At 37.4% G+C, this 21,087-nt stretch overlaps 1 protein-coding gene and 1 long non-coding RNA gene across 2 annotated transcripts; both read left to right on the top strand.

The window, feature by feature from the left end:
• Positions 1 to 522: 522 nt before the first annotated feature.
• LOC108472216 (anther-specific protein BCP1-like) lies at positions 523 to 1,074 on the top strand. Its single transcript, XM_017773723.1, has one exon. It carries the CDS (start codon positions 523 to 525, stop codon positions 1,072 to 1,074), a length of 552 nt encoding a protein of 183 aa, XP_017629212.1.
• Positions 1,075 to 18,072: 16,998 nt separating this feature from the next.
• On the top strand, positions 18,073 to 20,314 carry LOC128285718 (uncharacterized). The gene is made up of 2 exons (XR_008276261.1): positions 18,073 to 18,224; positions 20,073 to 20,314. It is a non-coding gene; the product is annotated as an uncharacterized LOC128285718 (long non-coding RNA).
• The last annotated feature ends 773 nt before the right edge of the window (positions 20,315 to 21,087 follow it).

Raw genomic sequence — 21,087 nt, forward strand, 5'->3', positions numbered from 1 at the left:
AATATAATATATTCAAGATCATTTTAACTATATTACAATAATATTGAACGTGTCATTAAAACTAGTATATTAATGTTTATTTTTATTCACTAAAGAAATCAAGATAAACCCTTAGACTTTCTATCTAATAAATCTTATTTTTCACCTTAAAATTTCAAACTCAACAACTCAAGAACATGAATCAAACAATTGAAAGATTTTGTTATAAGGTAAAATATGGTTACAACTATATTTGGTTTAGTGTAAAATTTAAAAGGAAAAATATTAGTATATACTAAACATCAACTACTAAATTAGCATTTTATTTTTAAATTATTTTCCTAACAAATAGAAGTTAAAAACCCTCACAAAAATGCAACAAAACCTTAAAATATTTTTGTAAGATGTTAAAATGGTTTAGCATCGTCCCCCAAAAAAAGCAATTCTGTTACATAAAGAAATATATATATATACACACATTAATACTTCATCAAAGACAAGTTAATACATATATAAGAATCTATCGAGAAGCAAAAGAGAAAGATGGCCCGCCAAGATCTTATTGTTGTTGCACTTGTTTTCATAGCCGTGGTTGGGGCATTTGCCACTAATAAATCACCTTCACCAACCCCTTCCAAGGCTTCTTCCCCTGCAAAGTCGCCATCTTCTTCTTTTTCGGCTTCCTCTACCAAGTCCTATTCTGCCAAGTCACTGACACCATCCTCGAACAGGCCTTCTTCATCACCATCGAAGTTCAATGGAAGAGCACCCAAATCATCTCCTGTTGGTGCCCCAAAGAGTTTTTCGAGCTCTTCCTCTCCTAGCCATAGTAAAAGTGACAGCCCCGAGACCAAAGAAGGATCCTCTTTTGACGCCAAGTCACTTGAGGACGTCTCATCCCCTCCTTCACCAAATGTCACTGACAAAGTTTTGTCTCTTCTTCATGCCCTAAAAAGCAAGGGTGATGCAGTTGATAGTGAAAGCCCGAATTCCAATAATGACAGTCCTGCACCAGCACCATTTTATTCTGATGCAGCTAAAGCCATCATTGGCATCACTAATATTGTAGTTTTTACCGGATTCTTACTCTTCTAAGCATCCCATGATATTGTGATTGGTTATTTTATGTTACATATTTGTTTATTTATTATATTTTTTAATTAAATTGTTTTTATCATTTGTGTTATTTACCTGGTTTCTTGATTTAATTACTATAGTTGTTTAGTTATTTTAGTGAGTGAAATAAATAAGTTTTTGATAATGGTAATCATTCTTCCCCTTGGATTTGATCATAAGAATACTTTCTTCAATGGATTTATTTCATTGTAAATATTATTTTTCAATGACACCATGTACTTGTAATTGTTGAAGCGACATTGGTGGAGAATTTCTATGTTGGGCAAAAAAAATTGTTGCTATTAAATATCATTATTATCACTCTTAAAGTTTATGAAGATGAGACCTCAATAAAGGTTAATTTTAGGCCTTATGTATCTTACATTTTCATTGTTTCTAAGTTTTTAAAATTTTCTATTAGTCCCTCAATTTTATCTTTGCATTTGAATACATTATATTTTTAGTTCTGTTATTGAACTTTTTTGAATAAGGAAATTATGGATTTTTTTTGTAACTATATAACATTGGGTTAAGAGATTAAATTATTTATTGGTCAAGTTGGGCTCATACGCGGCGTGAACATCCTATATAGTTACCTAAACTTGATTTAACCTATCATATGGATTTCAAATTTTGCCCATGCAAGCATGTGTTTGAAACTAGTTAAAAACCAAGACATTTTAGGCTTATCTATATTCTATATAATTTTTATTAAAATGTTAATTTTTAAAATATCTATAAATTTGATAAATATCATTCTATTAAAATTTTAATTACAAATAAGTAAATTCAATATTTTTAATATTTATGCATTTTATTTCTTTCTCACTTAACATAAATTACATAATATCTAAAAATGAAAATTAACATTTATAAAATTTGAAAGTGGGCCAAACTAGGTTCAAAACATGAATATTGCATCCCAAGATAATTTTTTTCGATCCAAATATCAAGGAGACCTTTAGACTTTGACAAATAAACCAACCCTTAAATAGGTCAACAATTGACTTTTTTTTCCCCATGATTAACCATACCAATGGTTGATAAGGTCAATCATAAAACCCACTATACTCATAAATAAGCATTGATTTCAAAAAATTTCATAATTTGAACTTATAATCCTTCCTTCTTTCCATTTAATGATACTTGTTGACCTAAAGCCATTGCTAAGTCTATAAGTTGCTAATTCTTTAAGCAATAAGATATGAGAAGAACTTGTTGCGGAAGTGGGCACTTCTACAAAAACTGCAAATGGTGTAATGTAAATAAGAGGAAATTTTTTTCACTGTTTGGTTTTCCTACGTGTGCGGAGCATAGCTAAATGGGATGTAACAACCCGGTTTTTAGCTAAATCGGAATAGTGGTTTTGGGACCACAAATCCGAGGTCAAAATTTTTTTAATATTATTTTTGATGTTTACATCATGTGATTTTATATGTGTGAAAGTTTCGTGAAATAATTTTAGTGTTTGAGTGCTTAATTTGAGAAAAGGACCTAATCACGTAAAATGCAAAAGTTGCATTCTATTTGTTAAAAGTGCTTAATTGCTATAGCTTATTAAATAAAAGGTCCTTATGTTGTAATTAGACCATTGATAGTGGAGATGGACATAAATGGCCTTATAATTGATGATTAAATGGTTTATTAATCAAGGGTAAAATGGTAAACAAAGTATTAAGTTAAAATAAATAAAAGAAAAACAATTTGAAGCTTATATTCTCATCTTTTAAACCGAAATTGAAGAAAGAAATAGGGTTTTGAATGCTTAAACCATTCGACACTTGTGTGGCTTAATTGAGGTATGTTTCGAGCTCGGTTTTTGATGATTTCTACTTTTTGTGATCGTTGCTTTGAGTTCTAGCTAGCCCGTGTCTTAATTTTTGGAATTGATGATGATTTTGTAAAGTGCCATTGATGAATGCTTGAGTTCTTAAATGTTTGATGTTGGAAAATGAGTATTTTTTGACAGATTATCATGTTTTATAAAGTGATTTTTAGTGAAATTGCCATTTAAGGATTAAGTTGTAAAATGTGTAAATTGAGGGGTTGAAATGAGAAATAGATGAAACATATGGGCTTCTAGGGGCACTATGGTAATTTGGCCAAGCATGAGTTAAATTGAATTTTGTGAACTATGTGAATTTTGTGAATTTATGAAATAGGGACTAAATTGTAAAAAATGTGAAACTTTAGGGCTAAAGTGCAAAAATGCCCAAATGTATATTTTTGGATGAAATTGAATGAATAGGTGATTAAATGAATTAATTTTGAATACATATAGATCAAGAAAGAAGGAATTCGGACTTAGATCGAGGCAAGAACAAAGTACTCGATTAATCGGCTAGTTTCATTGTTCTACGACCGAAGTAAGTTCGTAGATGTTAATTTCATTATAAATAAATTTTATATGATTTGTTATTGCATAAAATGTGTTTATGAGATTGTGGATAATGTTTGAATTATGAATACGGCTATACGTAAGTGTTCAACGATGAAATCGACAGGCAAAATTTCCCGGTTAAACCTTAAGTATAGTGGTGATGATAATGTAATGACATTAAGTTAACGCATTGGCTTCGGGCCATGATATAGGCACTTCGGGTGCAAATAATACCTTGATTTGGCTATGGGCCATGGTATAGGTATTTTGAGAAGAGCTACCTTGATTTGGTTACGGGCCATGGTATAGGTACTCCAGAATAAGTTACCTTGATTTGGTTACGGGCCATGGTATAGGTACTTATCGATTTTGATTCATGAGTATCCGATTTCTATCCCTAATGGTTCAAGGATAAATGAATGCCGTGGTTGAGAAAGAGGTTAATACGAGGTGATACGGGTATGTACAGAACTTATTCAAGTACTACATCGAGAAAGTTTAATGAAATAGTATTTAATCATGTTTGAGACATGAATAAGGTTTGTGTTAATGTAATGTTTATTTGGTACTGTGCAAATGGTTGAATTATATTATTTTATGAATTGAATTAATTAACTACGAACTTACTAAGCTATGAAGCTTACTGTGTGTTATTTGTCTATGTTTTATAGATAATCAAAGCTAGTTCAGACTCGGGGATCATCGGGAAATGTCGTCACACTATCAATCATTTGATGGTACTTTTGAAGCTTGTATATATGGTATATGGCATGTACAGGTTAGAGTCATTTTGGTATGTTTTGAGCTATGATGTTAGCCATTGATTTGGCTTGTTAATGATGTAAAATGTTGGTATGTTTTTAGCAATTTAAGTTGGCTTAAGTTCTTTGATTGGTAGGTGATATATGTGATGCATATAATGCCTTATATGTTGGTTTGTTTTGGTATGTTTTCCATAGTTGTGGATATAGTTTAATGGATGTTGATTTAGTTAGTTATAAATGTTTGAGGAATGCTAAATTTTGATGGATTTGGTACATTTGTATATGGAATTTAGTAGTTGAATTGGTTGATGTTATATATATTTCGACGAAGGCACACCTATCGAATGGTAGTATAGTTATGGTGAGTCCAGAATATCGTATCCACGAGGACTAAAAGTACTAGTAATAACTATCTTTCTATTATTTAGCCTATAATTAAAGGGACTTGTTTTAATCTGAAATTAACTAACTAATTAACTATAAATACGAAAGAAAGCGAATTAGGAAAATACTTAAGAAAACCAATGAGAGAGACAATACCCAGGAAAGAATCCACCTAGACTTCACATATTATTCTGACTCTGAATCAAATGATTTATTCACTTGTCTTGATCCGTAGAAATCCCTAAATTATGTTAATATCTCTTTCGAGACTAAGAACAACGACTCTAGGTTGATTAATTGAAATCTCCTTCTAATTAAAAACCCTATCGTCATATTAACTCGATCTATGGATTTCCCTATTAGATTTGACTCTAATCTGGCAGATTTTTGTCGTCCTATTTGTAGGATTGCATGCAACTCCGCTTAATTATGCTAGATCTACTCTTAAACAGGGACTTTTGCTCCACTGAATAAGCACATCAAACTTGGATTAATATCCTAAAAATATTAAGGCAAGGATTAAGAACACATAATTAAGAACAAGAACAAGTATTTGTCGTGTAATTCAGATAATTAAATAATAAGATCCATCATAGGTTTCATTCTCCCTTGGTATTTAAGAAGTTTAGTTCATAATGTAAAAGGAAAACTGTAACACCCCAAACCCAGCCTAGACGTTATGGCTGAATCTGGTGATGTCACATGATAGCGTTTAAAACTAAGTTGTTACGATAAAATAATTTTTCATTTGTTCACACTTGTTAACCCCAAAATCGTTACTCATCTAGTCATTCATTTTTACACATTACATTGCAGAAGCTTTTAAAAGTCGTTTTAAGTAAATCGCGTGTTCAGAGAAAACTTTGCTTTTTGAAAACTGAGTTTTTAAACGTCTTAATAGTTATAAATCCATAAAAATAAGTAATAACCCAAAAAAGTAAAAGTCCCAGAAAGTGTGCAATTTACATAAAAAATTACCCCAAAGTATAATTAAAATTAAATACCCATAGTTGAAATAAAATTTTAGGTTCCTATGACCACCTCCAAGTGCTCCGCTGCACCGATTCATCAAGTCTGGGTGTTACCTACATAGACTAAGCAGAAGGGGTTAGTTTACGTAAACTCAGTGTGTAATTCCCCGTGCAAACAAACAGACAGTATCAGTTAGGGCTTTAGCCCATCTCAGTACAAAAGCAGTCATGCGTTTAGGCCATGGCCCATTACAGTATCAGTAATTAGTACAGTAACAGATTATGCAGTAAACAAGTCCTACCCAGCCAGCCTCTACACACCATCTCCGTCCAACCCTACACTCCATGTGGGGATATAATCAATCCACCCATCCCTACACTCCAAATTAGTACCGAAAGTGGCACTAGACAGTAATTTGCAGCTGAGCTACCAGTATATTAGGCTTAAAGCCTTTTAGTACACTTCCTCCTCATATATCATCCTATCCCTATGCAATGCAACATACAGTCATGGCATGCTATCGCATAGTGTCATGCATATAATCAGTATAGTATTCTAATCATGCTCAGAAACAGTCATACATATATCATTCAGTTAATTAGGAAATCAAAACATAGCTTACCGACCCCACAGTAGGTTCACAGTTGTCCCAGGCAACTCGTGCAAACTTAACGAAAAAATTAGTAAATTGGGCTCACACGCCCATGTCATCTGCCCGTGTGGCCCACACGGCCTAAATTGGCCTTGGTCGTATGGATCACACGGCCTAGCCCAACATCCCACATGCCCGTGTGGCCCACACGGCCCAAATTGGTCTAGCCCGTGTGTCACACATGGCCTACCTGGCTATCACAAGGCCGTGTCACGCACGCATGGCCTGGCTCATCGCTCACACGCCTGTGTTCTATCACACGGCCTACCACGCGGGTGACCACACGCCCATGTGGCGTCGACAGAATGGTTTTCAGATTTTGCCGAAACCTCATTTTTTGCATTTTCGAGTACATACACCTGGTCTTGATTGATGTAAAAACGATCCCCGTACACTCCAGAACTGGTAATGAGCAGGAACCTTAACGCTGAAATGCCTCAGAAACACTGACAAAAAGTTGTCCTTCTCTGAACGAGTGTAACAACATTAACCTAAAAGACTACAATAGAAAAATCAGAAAGAAAAGGGGAAACATAGAAGAATTTTGACAGACTAAGGGGAAAAAGAGACGTCAAACTAGAAGAAAATTTCTAAGGATTTCAAAAAAATAAAAATAAAATAAAATAAGAGATAACAAAATCCCCCTCAATCCTACTAAATCACTACCAATTGGTAACTACCCACTCCATAGACTTTTAACTCCATCCAAACAATCACTGCCAACTGAAACAAAAATTAATACCTACGCTCGCATCTGGATTCGACCCCAAGACCTCCAACACCCCAACACTCCACCTAACCACCAGATCAGCAGGCCCATTCTGATATGATTCTATAAATACTTAAACTTAAGCCCTATAGACTAGGTTATGGTTTTACACATAAAAATACAAAATTTTTCTAAGACAAGGCTTGAACTTGGGACCTCTCACACACATCCAGAAGACTTAACCACTGAAGCAGATACTCAATTATGTCACAACATATGATAAATAAATATATGGGATTTTGGGGCGTTACAACGCTTCCCCTTAAAGAAAATTTCAGCCTCGAAATTTTACTTGATCAGAACAGATAAGGATATTGCTGTCGCATCACATCCTCAGCCTCTCATATAGCCACCTTAGGGCTATGATTACTCCAAAGAACCTTAGCCAATGGGACAGACTTTCTTCTTATATCCTTAACGTCCCGCTCCAAATCTAAACTGGCTCCTCCTCAAAGGTCATATTTGGCCTAACCTTAATCTTCTCAACAGGAATAATATGTGTGGGATCAGAGCTGTAACACCTTAACATCGAAACGTGAAAGACATCATGGATCTGATCCAGCTCTAGGGGTAGTTCTAACTGGTAAGCAACAGGCCCCACTCATCTCAGAATGCGGTAAGGCCCAATAAATCTAGGGCTCAGCTTGTCCTTTCGACCAAACCTCAGAAATTTTTTCCAAGGCAAGATTTTCAGAAACACGAAGTCTCCCAAAGAATACTCGATTTCACGATGCTTCAGGTCTGCATAAGACTTCTGTTTATCTGATACTACTTTTAGTTGGTCTTGAATCAGTTTAACCTTATCCTCGGTATAAGAAACCAGTTCAGGGCCCAGAACACGTCGCTTGCCCAACTCAGTCCAACATGATGGTGTGCGACACCTACAACCATATAATGCCTTATAAGGTGCTATCTGTATTCTAAACTGATAGATGTTGTTATAAGCAAACTCTGTTAACGGCAAGTAATCCTCTCAACTGCCATAGAAATCAATCACACAACTCCTTAACATGTCCTCCAGTATCTGAATCACCCTCTCCAGCTGACCATCTGTCTGAGGATGGAAAGCAGTACTGAAGTCCAATCTAGTACCCAGAGCTTCATAAAGCTTTTTCTAGAACTGAGACGTGAAGCGAGGATCCCTGTCAGAGATGATAAAAACCGGTACCCATGCAGTCTTACTATCTTAGGTACAAACAGTTTAGCCAGCTTTTGTAGAGAGTAATCAGTGCAAGTAGGTATGAAATGAGTGGAGTTGGTCAATCGATCTACGATGACCCATACTGAATCCTTCTTAGTGGGTGTTAGGGGCAACCCACTAACGAAGTCCATAGTCGCTCGCTCCCATTTCCAGAGTGGAATCTTAACTGACTAAAGCAACATTAAAGGTAACTGATGTTCAGCCTTAACTTGCTGACATGTCAAACATTTACCCACAAAGTCTGTAACGTCATGCTTAAGACCTGGCCACCAATATAACTCACAAAGGTCTCGGTACATCTTATTTCCACTATGATACATAGTATAAGGGTTACTATGCACCTTTCGCAGTATAGACTGCCTCAATTCGGTATCTTTTGGAACACATATTCTTCTACAGAAATAGAGTAGTCCTTTGCTATTTAGTCCAAAATCCATAGTATTCCCACTCTCAACTTGTAGGAAGCAAGGACCTAACGACTTATCCTCCACCTGTTTACCCTTAATCTTATCCATCCACGTCGGTTTAACCTGAAGCTTGGCCAACAAACTACCATCATCAAATAAATTGAGGCGAGCAAACATCGCCCTCAGATCAGTCATGACTCTATGGCTCAGTGCATCAGCCACCATATTGGCCTTACCCAAATGGTATTCGATCGTATAGTCATAGTCCTTAAGCAGCTCAATCCATCTATGCTGCATAAGATTTAACTTCTTCTGAGTGAGGAGATACTTGAGGCTCTTGTGATCCGTGTAGATGATACATTTTTTACCATATATGTAATGCCTCCAGATTTTAAGTGGGAAAACCACTGCGACCAACTCCAGGTCGTGTGTCGGATAATTAGTCTCATGAGTCTTAAGCTGACGAGACGCATAAGCTATCACCTTACCCTTTTGCATCAACACACATCCCAAACCAACATGTAATGCATCACTGTAGATAGTGAACTCTTTTCTAGACTCTGGCTGTATCAAAATAGGGGCCTTTGTCAGTACAGTCGAGCTTTTCAAAGCTCTCTTACTGTACATCAGTCCATTTAAATGGCACCATTTTACGTAGCAGCTTAGTCAGTGGTGCAACGATAAGTGAGAACCCCTCTACAAATCATCGATAATACCTAGCCAGTCCCAGAAAATTGTGGATCTCAGATACACTTTTAGGTTGCTTCCAATCTAGAACAACCTCAATCTTTCGAGGGTCAACTCTAACCCCCTTCGCTAAAACCACATGTCCTAGAAACATTACTTCACCCAACCAGAACTCATATTTACTAAACTTGGCATACAGTTGTTTCTCTCGTAGAATCTGTAGAACCACTCTAAGATGTTCATCATGCTCATCCCCAGTCTTCGAATACACCAGTATGTCATCAATAAATACCACTACAAATCGATCTAGATAAGGCTAAAACACTCAGTTCATCAGATCCATAAAAGCCCGGTGCATTAGTCAGTCCAAATGGTATTACTAGGAACTCGTAATGTCCATAACGAGTCCTAAACGTCGTCTTATGCACATCAGCCTCTTTAATTCTTAACTGGTGATAACCTGATCAGAGATCAATATTAGAGAAAATTGAAGCACCTCGGAACTGGTCAAACAGATCGTCTATCCTCGGTAAGGGGTACTTATTCTTGATGGTCAGCTTATTCAGTTGCCGGTAGTCGATACACATACGCATGGATCCATCCTTTTTTTTCACAAACAGCACTAGTGCCTCCCAAGGAGACACAGTAGGACTAATGAATCTGCGATCCAGTAACTCTTCTAAGCCTTAAGCTCTATAAGCTCTTTCGATGCTATTTTATAGGGAACGACAGACACCAGAGCTGTACCAAGAAGTAGCTCAATCCCAAACTCCACTTCTCTACTCAGAGGTAACCCCGGTAACTCTTCAGAAAACACGTCTGGAAAGCCTTTAACCATCCTAATATCTTTAACTACCGAATCCCTAGAATCTGAAACACTGATGTAGGCCAAATACGCCTCACATCACTTATGAACCAAATTTTCGACCCTTAATGCAGAAATCACATTCGATAAATAATTTCGACGCTTCCCAATTACTACTACTTCGTTGTCCTCCGCAGTTCTCAGTACAACCCTTTTTGTGATACAATCCAAGCTCACTCAGTGCTTAACCAACCAGTCTATTTCCAACATCAGATCAAACTCTCCAAAAGGCAGTTTCATTAGATCAGCCAGAAAGATAGCCCCTTGAATCTCTAAAGGAACGTCTCTAAACAACTTATTTACCCTTACCGATTGTCATAAAAAACTTAGTACTGTCACCTCACTTGCAGTGCTCTCAACCAAGATACCCAAGTTTTCAGACACAGTATAATTTTTATAGGAGTGAGTGGATCCTATATCTGTCAGTACAGTGTAAGGTACATTATAAATAAAGAACATACCCGTGATGACATCTGGAGCATCTCTGTCCTTTCAGCAACGTGCAGCATAAACTAAAGCTAGCTATCTCACCTCAGTATGACCAGCACCTCTGCCCAGTACTCTCTGACCACGGCCCAACCCATTACCACCTCTGGCCTACCTACGGCCTCTCAGTGGCTGCTGTACTACTTTCAGTAGTGGTGTAGTACCAGTACTAGGAGCTTGCATCTGATCAGGCCTTCGCGGACACTCTCTAATACGGTGCTCTAAAGAACCGTACCTCAAACAAGCCCCAGTTTTTTTCCAACACTCACCCTGATGGCGTATTCCACAGTCAGTACATGGCATCTGTCCAGTAGCAGCAATAGGAGCCCCAAATTTGACCGGTCCATTAATCCTAGCCTTTTTCTTAGGCCTCTGAACGGAACTCGGGGGCTTCGAATCCTTCTTATTCCTACCTCTTTCTCTATTCTGGCGTTTCGCGCGCTTCACTTCCTCGGCTATCTTTACCTTAGCTTCACTTCCTCGGCTATCTTTGCCTTATCAACTAGAGTAGCAAAGTCTCGCTCTCTGTGTAGAGATATTAGAACCCTCAGATTATCCCTGAGGCCATCCTCAAAGTGAACACATAGCTCATACTCAGTGGCCACCATATCTCGCGCATAGCGGCTCAATCATAAAAATTCAGCCTCATACTCGGCCATTGATCTATCCCCCTAAGTCAAATTCAAAAACTCCCTCCTACGGGCATCCACATAAGTGGCACCCACATACTTCCCTTGGAAGGCAGTTTTGAAGAACTCCCAGGATAGTTGATCGAGCTGAGTGGCTTCATTAACCGTAAGCCACCATTGGTAAGACTCATCTCTCGACAGTGACACTGCACCCTTTAGTTTTTGCTTGGGGGCGCAGTCCAGATCATCCATGATCCTCTTTGTGGCCTCAATCCAGTATTCAGCCACATTAGGGGCGACCTTAACGACACCCCTGAATATTTCAGCTCTATTAGACCGGAGTCGTTCCGTAACTGACCCTCGGCTTCCAGCTTCAGTATTGGGCCCAGTAACCCTTTCCAAAATCCTCAACATGGCCTGGGACAGTGAATCATCCTCAGCCACTCGGTCATGAGACCCTAACCCAGACCCATACCCAGTTATTGTAACCGGTGACACGTTCGTCTTGCTAATGTCTAAATTCAGCATATCACCCAATGAAGATAACTCAACTTGAGCCTCTCTATGGCCTCTACCACGGCCTCTTGTACCTCGTCCGCGAGTACATCGTATGCTCATTATCGAATCGCGTTTATCTGAATTTAACAGTTTTATGCATCAATTTACAGTTTCAGTAATTTTTTAACAAAAGTTTTATGCAGGACAGTATCAGTAATTTGGAGTTCATTTTCGTACAATGCAGTGTCTAACAGTTTAACTGTAGTCTTAGTATATACTACTTATAGCAGTTTCAGTCAAAACATATAACAGTTATAGAGAACTTACAGGATCAGCGTCGGAGACTCAGTGTACCACACGTTTAGTAGAAATATTCCAGTATTTAAAAATTAATTAAAAAAAATAAGTTTTTCTTTTTAAAACCCAATTCCACAGCCGAGTTTTGTAACCTGGCTCTAATACCACTAAGTGTAACACCCCAAACTCAGCTTAGACTTTATGGCCGAATCTGGCGATGTCACGTGATAGCGTTTGAAACTAAGCTGTTATGATAAAATAATTTTTCATTTGTTCACACTTGTTAACCCCAAAGTCATTACTCATCTAGTCATTCGTTTTTACACATTACGTTGCGAAAGTTTTTAAAATTCATTTTGAGTAAATCGTGTGTTCAGAGAAAACTTACTTTTTGAAAATTGAGTTTTTAAATGTCTTAGCAGTTATAAATCCATAAAAATAAATAATAACCCAAAATAAGTAAAAGTCTCAGAAAGTCTTCAATTTACATAAAAAATTATCCCAGAGTATAATTAAAATTAAATACCCATAATTGAAATAAAACGTTAGGTTCGTATGGCTACCGCTAAGTCCTCCACTGCACCGATTCATCAAGTCTGGGGGTTACCTACACAGATTAAGCAGAAGGGGTGAGTTTACGTAAACTCAGTGTGTAATTCCCCGTGCAAACAAACATACAGTATCAGTTAGGGCTTTAGCCCATCTCAGTACAAAAATAGTCATGTGTTTGGGCCTTGACCCATTACAGTATCAATAATTAGTACAGTAACAGATTATGTAGTAAACAAGTCCTACCCAGCCAGCTTCTACACACCATCTCCGTCCAACCCTACACTCCATGTGGGGATATAATCAACCCACTCATCCCTACACTCCAAATTAGTATCAAAAGTTTCATTAGACAGTAATTTGCAGTTGAGCTGCAAGTATATTAGGCTTAAAGCCTTTTAGTACACTTCCTCCTCATATATCATCCCATCCCCATGCAATGCAACATACAGTCATGGCATGTTACCGCATAGTACCATGTATATAACCAGTACAGTATTCTAATCATGCTCAGTAAATAGTCTTACATATATCATTTAGTCAATTAGGGAATCAAAGCATTACTTACCAACCCCACAGTAGGTTCATAGTCATCTCGGGCGACCCGTGTAACCTTAGCGAACAAATCAAGGCTCACACGCCCATGTCATTTGGCTGTGTGGATCACACGGCCTAGCCCACCATCCCACACGCCCGTGTGGTTCACTCGTGTGGGCCCACACAGCCCAAATTGGTCGAGCCCGTGTGTCACACATGGCTTACCTGGCCGTTACACAGTCATGTCACGTATGCATAGATTGGTTCGTCATTCGTACGCACGTGTTTCACCACACGGCCTACCACACAGACAACCACATGCCTGTGTGACGTTGATAGAATTGTTTTTGGCTTTCGCAGAAACCTCATTTTCTGTATTTTCGAGTACACACACTTGGTCTTGATTAATGTAAAAATGATCCCCGTGCACTCCAGAACTGGTAACGAGCAGGAACCTTAAGGCTGAAATGCCTGAGGAACACCGAAAGAAACTTGTCCTTCTCTGAACGAGCGTAAGAACGTTGACCCAAAAGACTGCAATAGGAAAATCGAAAATTAAAAGGGGAAACAGAGAAGAATTTCGAAAGACTAAGGTGAAATAGAGACTTCAAACTAAAAAAAAAATTCTGGGGATTTCGAAAAAATAAAAATAAAATAAAATAAGAGATAAAAAAATCCCCTCTCAATCCCACTAAATCACTACCAACTGGTAACTACCCATTCCATAGAGTTTTAACTCTATCCAAACACTCGCTGCCAACCGAAACAAAAATTAATTCCTACACTCGTCTGGATTCGACCCTAGGGCCTCCAACACCCTAACAGTCCACCTAACCACCAGACCAGTAGGCCCATTCTGATATGATTCTATAAATACTTAAACTTAAGCCCTATAGACCAGGTTATGGCTTTACCTGTAAAAATAGAAAACTTTTCCAAGACAAGGCTTAAACTTAGGACCTCACACACACACACACACACCCAGAACACTTAACCACTGAAAAAGATACTCAATTGTGTCACAACATATGATAAATAAATATATGAGATTTTGGGGCATTACAAAAACATCTCAAATTTAGAAAAACAACAAGACATAAAAAACCCAAATAAACTTAGAGAAATTTGAATGGAGATATTCAATCTTGAAGTGGATCTGCTTTCGAGATGATTCCAACAACTTCCTTCGAGTGATTTATGCTTTCTCCTCTGTGTGTCCCTTTAGGTCTACTTCTAGTGTGTTTATATAGACTTTAGAATGCTCAGAAACCCTAAAAATTGACTTTTTCAGCATGTTTGAGAAACAGGAAGCAATATCGACATGGGCTACCACATGGGTGTGTGGCTGGCCTGTGTGGTTCGTCTTGGCCGTGTAGATCTTTAAATCAGTCCGTTTTGTCTGTTTTTGGCCCTTTTTCTATTCTTTTTGTTCCCCTATGCTCTCCTAAGTATAAAATATGAAATTAAAGGATTAAGAGCATCAAATTCACTAAATTAAATAATAAATTATCCAAAAACAGGCTAAGCATGGGATTAAAATGTGTTACTTTTATGGTTTATCAATATAGCTTGATATATGATTGATTTGGCATGTTTTTGGTTGCCTAAAAATGTAAGGAAATGGTGCTATTTTGGTTGATTTATATGCTTGTGGATAGGGTGGCAAATTGGCTTTACAAATGGCCTATTTTTGTCCATACAGGTAGAGACACGGGTGTGTGTCTCAGCCGTGTATGACACACGGTCATGTTACATGGCCTTGTGTCCCCTAGGGTAGCCCTACGAATTAAGTCAGTATACCCTACATGTTTGACACGGCCTAGACACAAGGGAATGTCTACTGGCCGTGTGTGTCACACAAATTCACACACAAGCATGTGACTGACTGTGTGACATAAGTCAGTGTACCCCCTAAATGGCACATGGTGTAACATCCCGAAATAGGGCCTAATCGGAATAATGGTTTCGAGATCATAAATCTGATGTTAAAATATTTAGATTTTGATCATTATGAGACTTAGAATATATGAGTATGTATGTGGTAAAGTTTCATGAGGAAATTTTAAGAATAAAGTACCCGATTAGAAATTAAGGACTAAATTGAATAAGATGAAAAACTTGGGTTTTAGGTACAATTTGTGAAAAATTATTTTGAAATATGAATTAGAAAGTCTTAAAGAGCAATTTTCCTAATTTCTAAAATTTTGGACAAATATGGACATCAATGGAAATTTTTGTAACTTTAGTGAATAAGGGCATTTTGGTCATTTAGATATTAAATGAATTAAAAAGGGAAAAAGAGCCAAAAATCAGCTCATCTTCCTCATGTTGCTGCTGAAAATTCAAAGGTACCATAGCTAGGGTTTCTTCAACTTTCAAGCTTGATAGTAAGTCAATCCTAGCCCCATTTTTAATTTTTTTGCATTTTTGACATCCTTGCAACTTGCTCTCTTCATTTCTACCCATATTTCATGCTAGGGTTTATTTTTAGAAAATTAGCCATGCATGAGTTAGATGTATTTTGATGGATTATGGAAGAATATGATAGTTTAAAGTATGGAAAACAACTTTTGTTAAGTAATTTTGCATGGAAACCCTAAAAAGGACTTATTTGTAAAAGTTATGAAAATGCATAGAAAAGTGTGAAATGAAGGAAATTATGGGTTGATATAAGTACAAGAGGTATTTGGCTAGGCTTGGGTAATCGAGAAATCACTTGCATTTCTTCATACGAGCCTAGGGACTAATTTGTGAATAAGTGAAAGTTTAGGGGTAAAATAATAATTTTATCAAAGCATGAGTTTAGGGTCGATTTGAGTAATGTGTGAAGTTAATGAGCTAAATTTGCTAATATAGATCAAGAAAGAAGATAACCTAATCTTGATAAAGGCAAGAACAAAGTGTACGAAGCTTAGGCATTATTTCGAATATTTTGTACTGAGGTAAGTACATGTACAAATAAATACCTTAATTGATGTTTTAAATGTTTAAATAACATTTAGATAATTAATACATTATTTGGTTACCTTGTTGCTATAATATGTTTTGATGATTTATTCTTATGTTACAAGTGTTGTCATATTAGTATTCATATATGATAATGTCATATGTTATAAGGCCAACATTCCGAGAATGTTCGACAAAGAGATGAAAGTCCAAAAGTCCCGTTTGAACTTAGGAATAGGTAAGGATACAAGTGACATGTCACTAGGATATTTATGTATGTATGAGCTCATTTGATGACATGATACATGCTAGGTTCGGGAGCTTGTGTAGCCTCGTTGAGAGGCATGTAATTATGTGGTATACGTTAGGTTCGGAAGCTTATGTACCCCTGTTGAGAGGTGTGGTTATGTGATGCATGCAAGGTCCGAGTGCTCTTATGTAGCCCTGTTGAGAGGCGTGCTATGTTTTGATTATGGCACTTTGGTGCGTTTGCATTCAAGCATCCTATCCATTATTCTGAATGTTCAATGGGTAATGTATATGGAGTTTGAACGCAGGCTAAGTAAGGTATATATGTGTGCAAGGAAGCAAAGGTATGTGTTTAATCTTGTGTACTCCTATGACTATGATGATTCATGGAAATATATGTTTTTGTGTATTATGCTTAAAAGAAAATCTAAATCATCTATTTGATGAAATGTATGAAAAGGTGACAAAGGTGTAAATAATATTCCATGGCCTAAATAAGATCTACTTTATTTGTATATGTACTTACTAAGCTTCGTAGCTTACCCTTCCTTTTTTCCATTTCTTTTAGATTCGTCAAGCTAGCTCAAAGGATCGAGAACGTCAGAGCTCAGGTCACACTATCAACTGAACTTTGGGTATAATACATTTGATTATTTTGAGTCATGGCATGTATAGGCGATTGTTATTTTGCATATGTGTCATGTAGTTAGCCCAAGGTAATGGTTCTCTATTTAGTATGATTATTTTGTATATGGACAAGTGATTTGGTCCATATAATTGTTTGGGAGGTTTTCTTATAATTATTCCATTGAATGCATGCCAAATTGTGCATGTGCTTGTGGTCAGTGCTAGATAGTATGATGATATGCATGTTGGAGTGCATAAGGGATCTTGGGTAACCAATGGCTCGGAAGATAGCCTCCAAACGGTCCACATGGATAGATACATGAGTAAGTGTCTAGACCGTGTGTGACACACGGACGTGTTGTTCAGCCGTGTGTCCCCTATATCCCAAAATTTCATGTTGCATGTTTTGTAGTATTTACACGGGTTGGAGACACGACCGTGTGTCTCATCCGTGTATGACACACGGGCAGCCCACACGGGCGTGTGCATTGGCCGTGTGTCCCTAAATGAATGATGATGTCATAAACAGAATGTCCAGATTTTCGAATACGGACGATGACATGGGCGTGTCTAGGCCATGTGAGGGACACAGGCCAAGGACACGAGTGTAACGCCCAAATTTTCGGGAATCCTGTGAATGTTGGCATAGGTTTAATTATGTTAGTGGGCCTCTAGAAAGCCCAAACTTAAGATAGAACCCGACAATTTTAGTTAATTTTTGTTCCATAAGAAAAATGGGGTGAAATTATGAAATAAAACCTATGTGAAAATGTTTGAAAATGCTATAGATTAAATTGAAGCGGCCAAATAAATAGGAGTGCAAAATAGGAGGATTTGCATGACAAACCTCCCATTTTACATGAAGTGGCCAGCCATCATGTTGTTGTAGACAAAATGTACACTTGATATCCATAATTTATGGTACAAATTGATACAAATTGATAAAAGGTTAGGTAAATGTTCCATGATAAAGGGTTAGGTAAATGTTTCATGATAATGGGCTAGGTAAATGTTTCATGATAATGGGCTAGGTAAATGTTTCATGATAAGAATTTCATGTCTTTTGTATTAAATAATTAAATGGATGAAATATGAAGTTTTATTAAAAGAAAACAGGGTGCAAAGAACAAAGTTTTGTCCATCTTTGTTCATCATAGCTGAAAGTTAGAGAAGAGAAAGGAGAGGAGAAAGCTCTTGAGTATTCGGTCATTAGGAGGAGGAAAATTGAAGGTAAGTTCTTGGTACCTTGCTTCTATTTTGAGGTTCATGAGTTCTTCTTGATTCTACCTTAACTCTTGAAGTATATTTTGATTTTTAGTTGTGTTGTGAGCATTTAGTCATGAATTAAAATGAAGGAAATGGTTGTTGTTTCATGTTCTTTTGATGAAAAATGGAAGATAGGTGAAGTTGAGCCAAACAAATGAGCATGCATGTGCCTTAGATGTTAAAGGGGAAAATCAGCTAACATGTTGTGCTTTAAAATGATGAAATGGAGATTATACTTAAGTAAAATCATAGATATGTGATGATTCATTGGTGATATACATGTTTAAATAACAAGCATGCAAGTTAGGTGTGAAAGAGTGATTTGGTAATAAATCTGCTTGGGACAGCAGCAGTAACGTGATTTTGGAAAATCACCATAAATTGTGGGAGATTAGTTAGAAGCTGCATAAATTATTTAATTAAAGCTCAATGAGTCTAGTTTCAAATGGAATAAACTAGAACATATTTTGAATTCTATACAATGAGAAATTTGATTCGTAATGAAGAGTGGTCAGATTAGTCAAACAGTGAAACATGGGAAACTTTAAGAAAAATCTGGTATTGATTGGCCATACCAAAAATTCTGAAAATTTTATGGATAGAAGATATATGAGTCTATTTTCAGGGAAAATTAACGGCACTTGATTTGGAGTTTCGTAGCTCCAGTTATAAATAATTTAGTGACTATTGCTCAGGAAGACAGCTTGCAGTAAAATTATGATTATGTGGTAAACATTGACAAAAATTTGTTAATGAGTTGCTTATTGTTTTCTTATAAGCTTACTATGATCTGTAGGTGTGGTTGGCCGAATATTGTAAGGGGTTAATCGTAGTTTGTATTTGAATAGTTAGATTAACGTGTTAGTAATCCAATTGTAGGCGGTTCGTGTGTGGATCTCGTCAAGATATCGTCGCAAAAATGTGTGTAACTAACACCCTCTTTCTTAGTCCGGATCGGCAAAAGTCGAAAAGTCGAAATGCCGAAAACCGTATTTTGTAGATTTGCGAGTGTGCGAATGCTCGTGAGGTAAATCGATTAATGTTTTTGGTAAGCTGCAAAATTTGGACTGCAAAGTGCATGATTTCTGTGCCCTCGATATTTTTGGGCTTAATGGGCCAAAAATTGGAATGATGGGCCAACGGGTCCAACTCGGTAAGAACACTCAGTACGTGATTCTATTAGTACGTGAAAAGTAGGAATATGCATGAAAAACCCTAAATAAGATAAATTACTGAAATACCTTTAAAAGTGGAAAATTTATAGTTTTACCCCTAGTAGATAAATCACCGAAATACCCCTAGGGTTAAATTGACCTAAATGCATGTTTGATTGTTGTTATTTACTGCATGCCATGTTGTTATTATCTGATGCATGGGACTGGGATATTGACGGAGGAAGTACTGAAAGTGGCTTGTCCACGTCTTGGAGGCTTTGCCTCAATTTATCGTTAATCGAGCAAGCAAGGCCGCAATTGTGGAGTGTTGAAATTTGGGTGGGTTGAGCTATTCCCACATGGAGTGTATGGCTGGTACGGTGGAGTGTAGTGGTTGGTGGGTTGAGTGGTCTCCCCAAATGGGCTTGCATATGTTATTGATGTTGCATGTATTTTGAAATGGGCCTATGGGCCATACTGTTATTTGAATAAGGGGCTAAGGCCCAGTTTATTGTAATCTGAAAAGGGCTCTGGCCTAGTACCACTGTTACCTGAATGGGCTTAGGCCTAATAGGCTTGAGCTGACTTGGGCTTTGAATGGGTTTTCCTTACACACTGAATTTCTCCAAACTCACCCCTTTTATTTTCATCCACGCAGGAAATCCCCAACCATAGTGGGCTTGGAGCTGTGAGGGAATTCGGAATGGCCACCCGTTCTGAAAGTTTGATTTTCTTCTGGTGAACTGGACATCCTTTTAATTACGTTTGAGGTTTTGGGCTTTTAAATGTAATAAGGCCGCTTATTTATTTTTGATGGTTTTTAATATGTATTACTAAGATAGGTAATACTTATTTTAACTGTTGAAATTGGATAGCTTTAGGGCGCGTTTTCAAAAACAACAGTTGATTTCAAAATTACACGACAACAAGCAAAGCTTCCGCAATGAAAGTATTTTCCAAAATTAATCACTTTTCGTAAAGATGACTTAATCAAATCGGTTTCCTAGAAATATCCATGACGTTAAGGTGTGGCAATGGCGGTATGCATGTCTAGGATTGGATCCGAAGGAGCTTGGTACTTAGCGATCCGATGGACTCACCACCTCTTTTCGGTTTCCTACGGTGTATGACTTCCATTCACTTTAATACTTAATGAATTAATCTTTTGAACATCAAGTACGATTTTCTGGACTTAGAATGGAAATTTTTTTTTAACGTTTTTGATGTGGCATGGCGGATCCGGCCATAACTTGTGGGCCGGGTTTGGGGTGCTACAACGGGAGTGTGTCTAGGCCGTGTGAAAACCACTGCACCTTGAACTGAGATAAATAAATTTAAGGATCCTACACGAGCTAAGGGCACGGGTGTGTCCCATGCGCACGGGCGTGTGGTGTGCCTTCACACGGGCGTGTGAGGCCAGAACAAAAAAAAATTCCTTAAGTTTTTCTTATAATTTTGGTTCAGTCCGGACGACTCCAAATGTATGTTTTGGGCCTCGTATGCCCATATAAGGGACAAAATGATAGAATTGAAATTTATAACCCGCGTTTTATTTGGATATTTATATGTTTGTTACGTAATCCCTCGTACCTTATCCCGGTCTCGGGTTCGGGTAAGAGGTGTTACACATGACCTAGCACACGGGCGTATGTGGCCATTTCGAAGGGTACACG

This window comes from Gossypium arboreum, chromosome 2 (genome assembly GCF_025698485.1).
Source record: "Gossypium arboreum isolate Shixiya-1 chromosome 2, ASM2569848v2, whole genome shotgun sequence".
NCBI classification, from domain to species: domain Eukaryota; kingdom Viridiplantae; phylum Streptophyta; class Magnoliopsida; order Malvales; family Malvaceae; genus Gossypium; species Gossypium arboreum.

Excerpts from the sequence above, each read along its gene's own strand:
- LOC108472216 (XM_017773723.1), top strand. The coding sequence starts at position 523 with ATGGCCCGCCAAGATCTTATTGTTGTTGCACTTGTTTTCATAGCCGTG.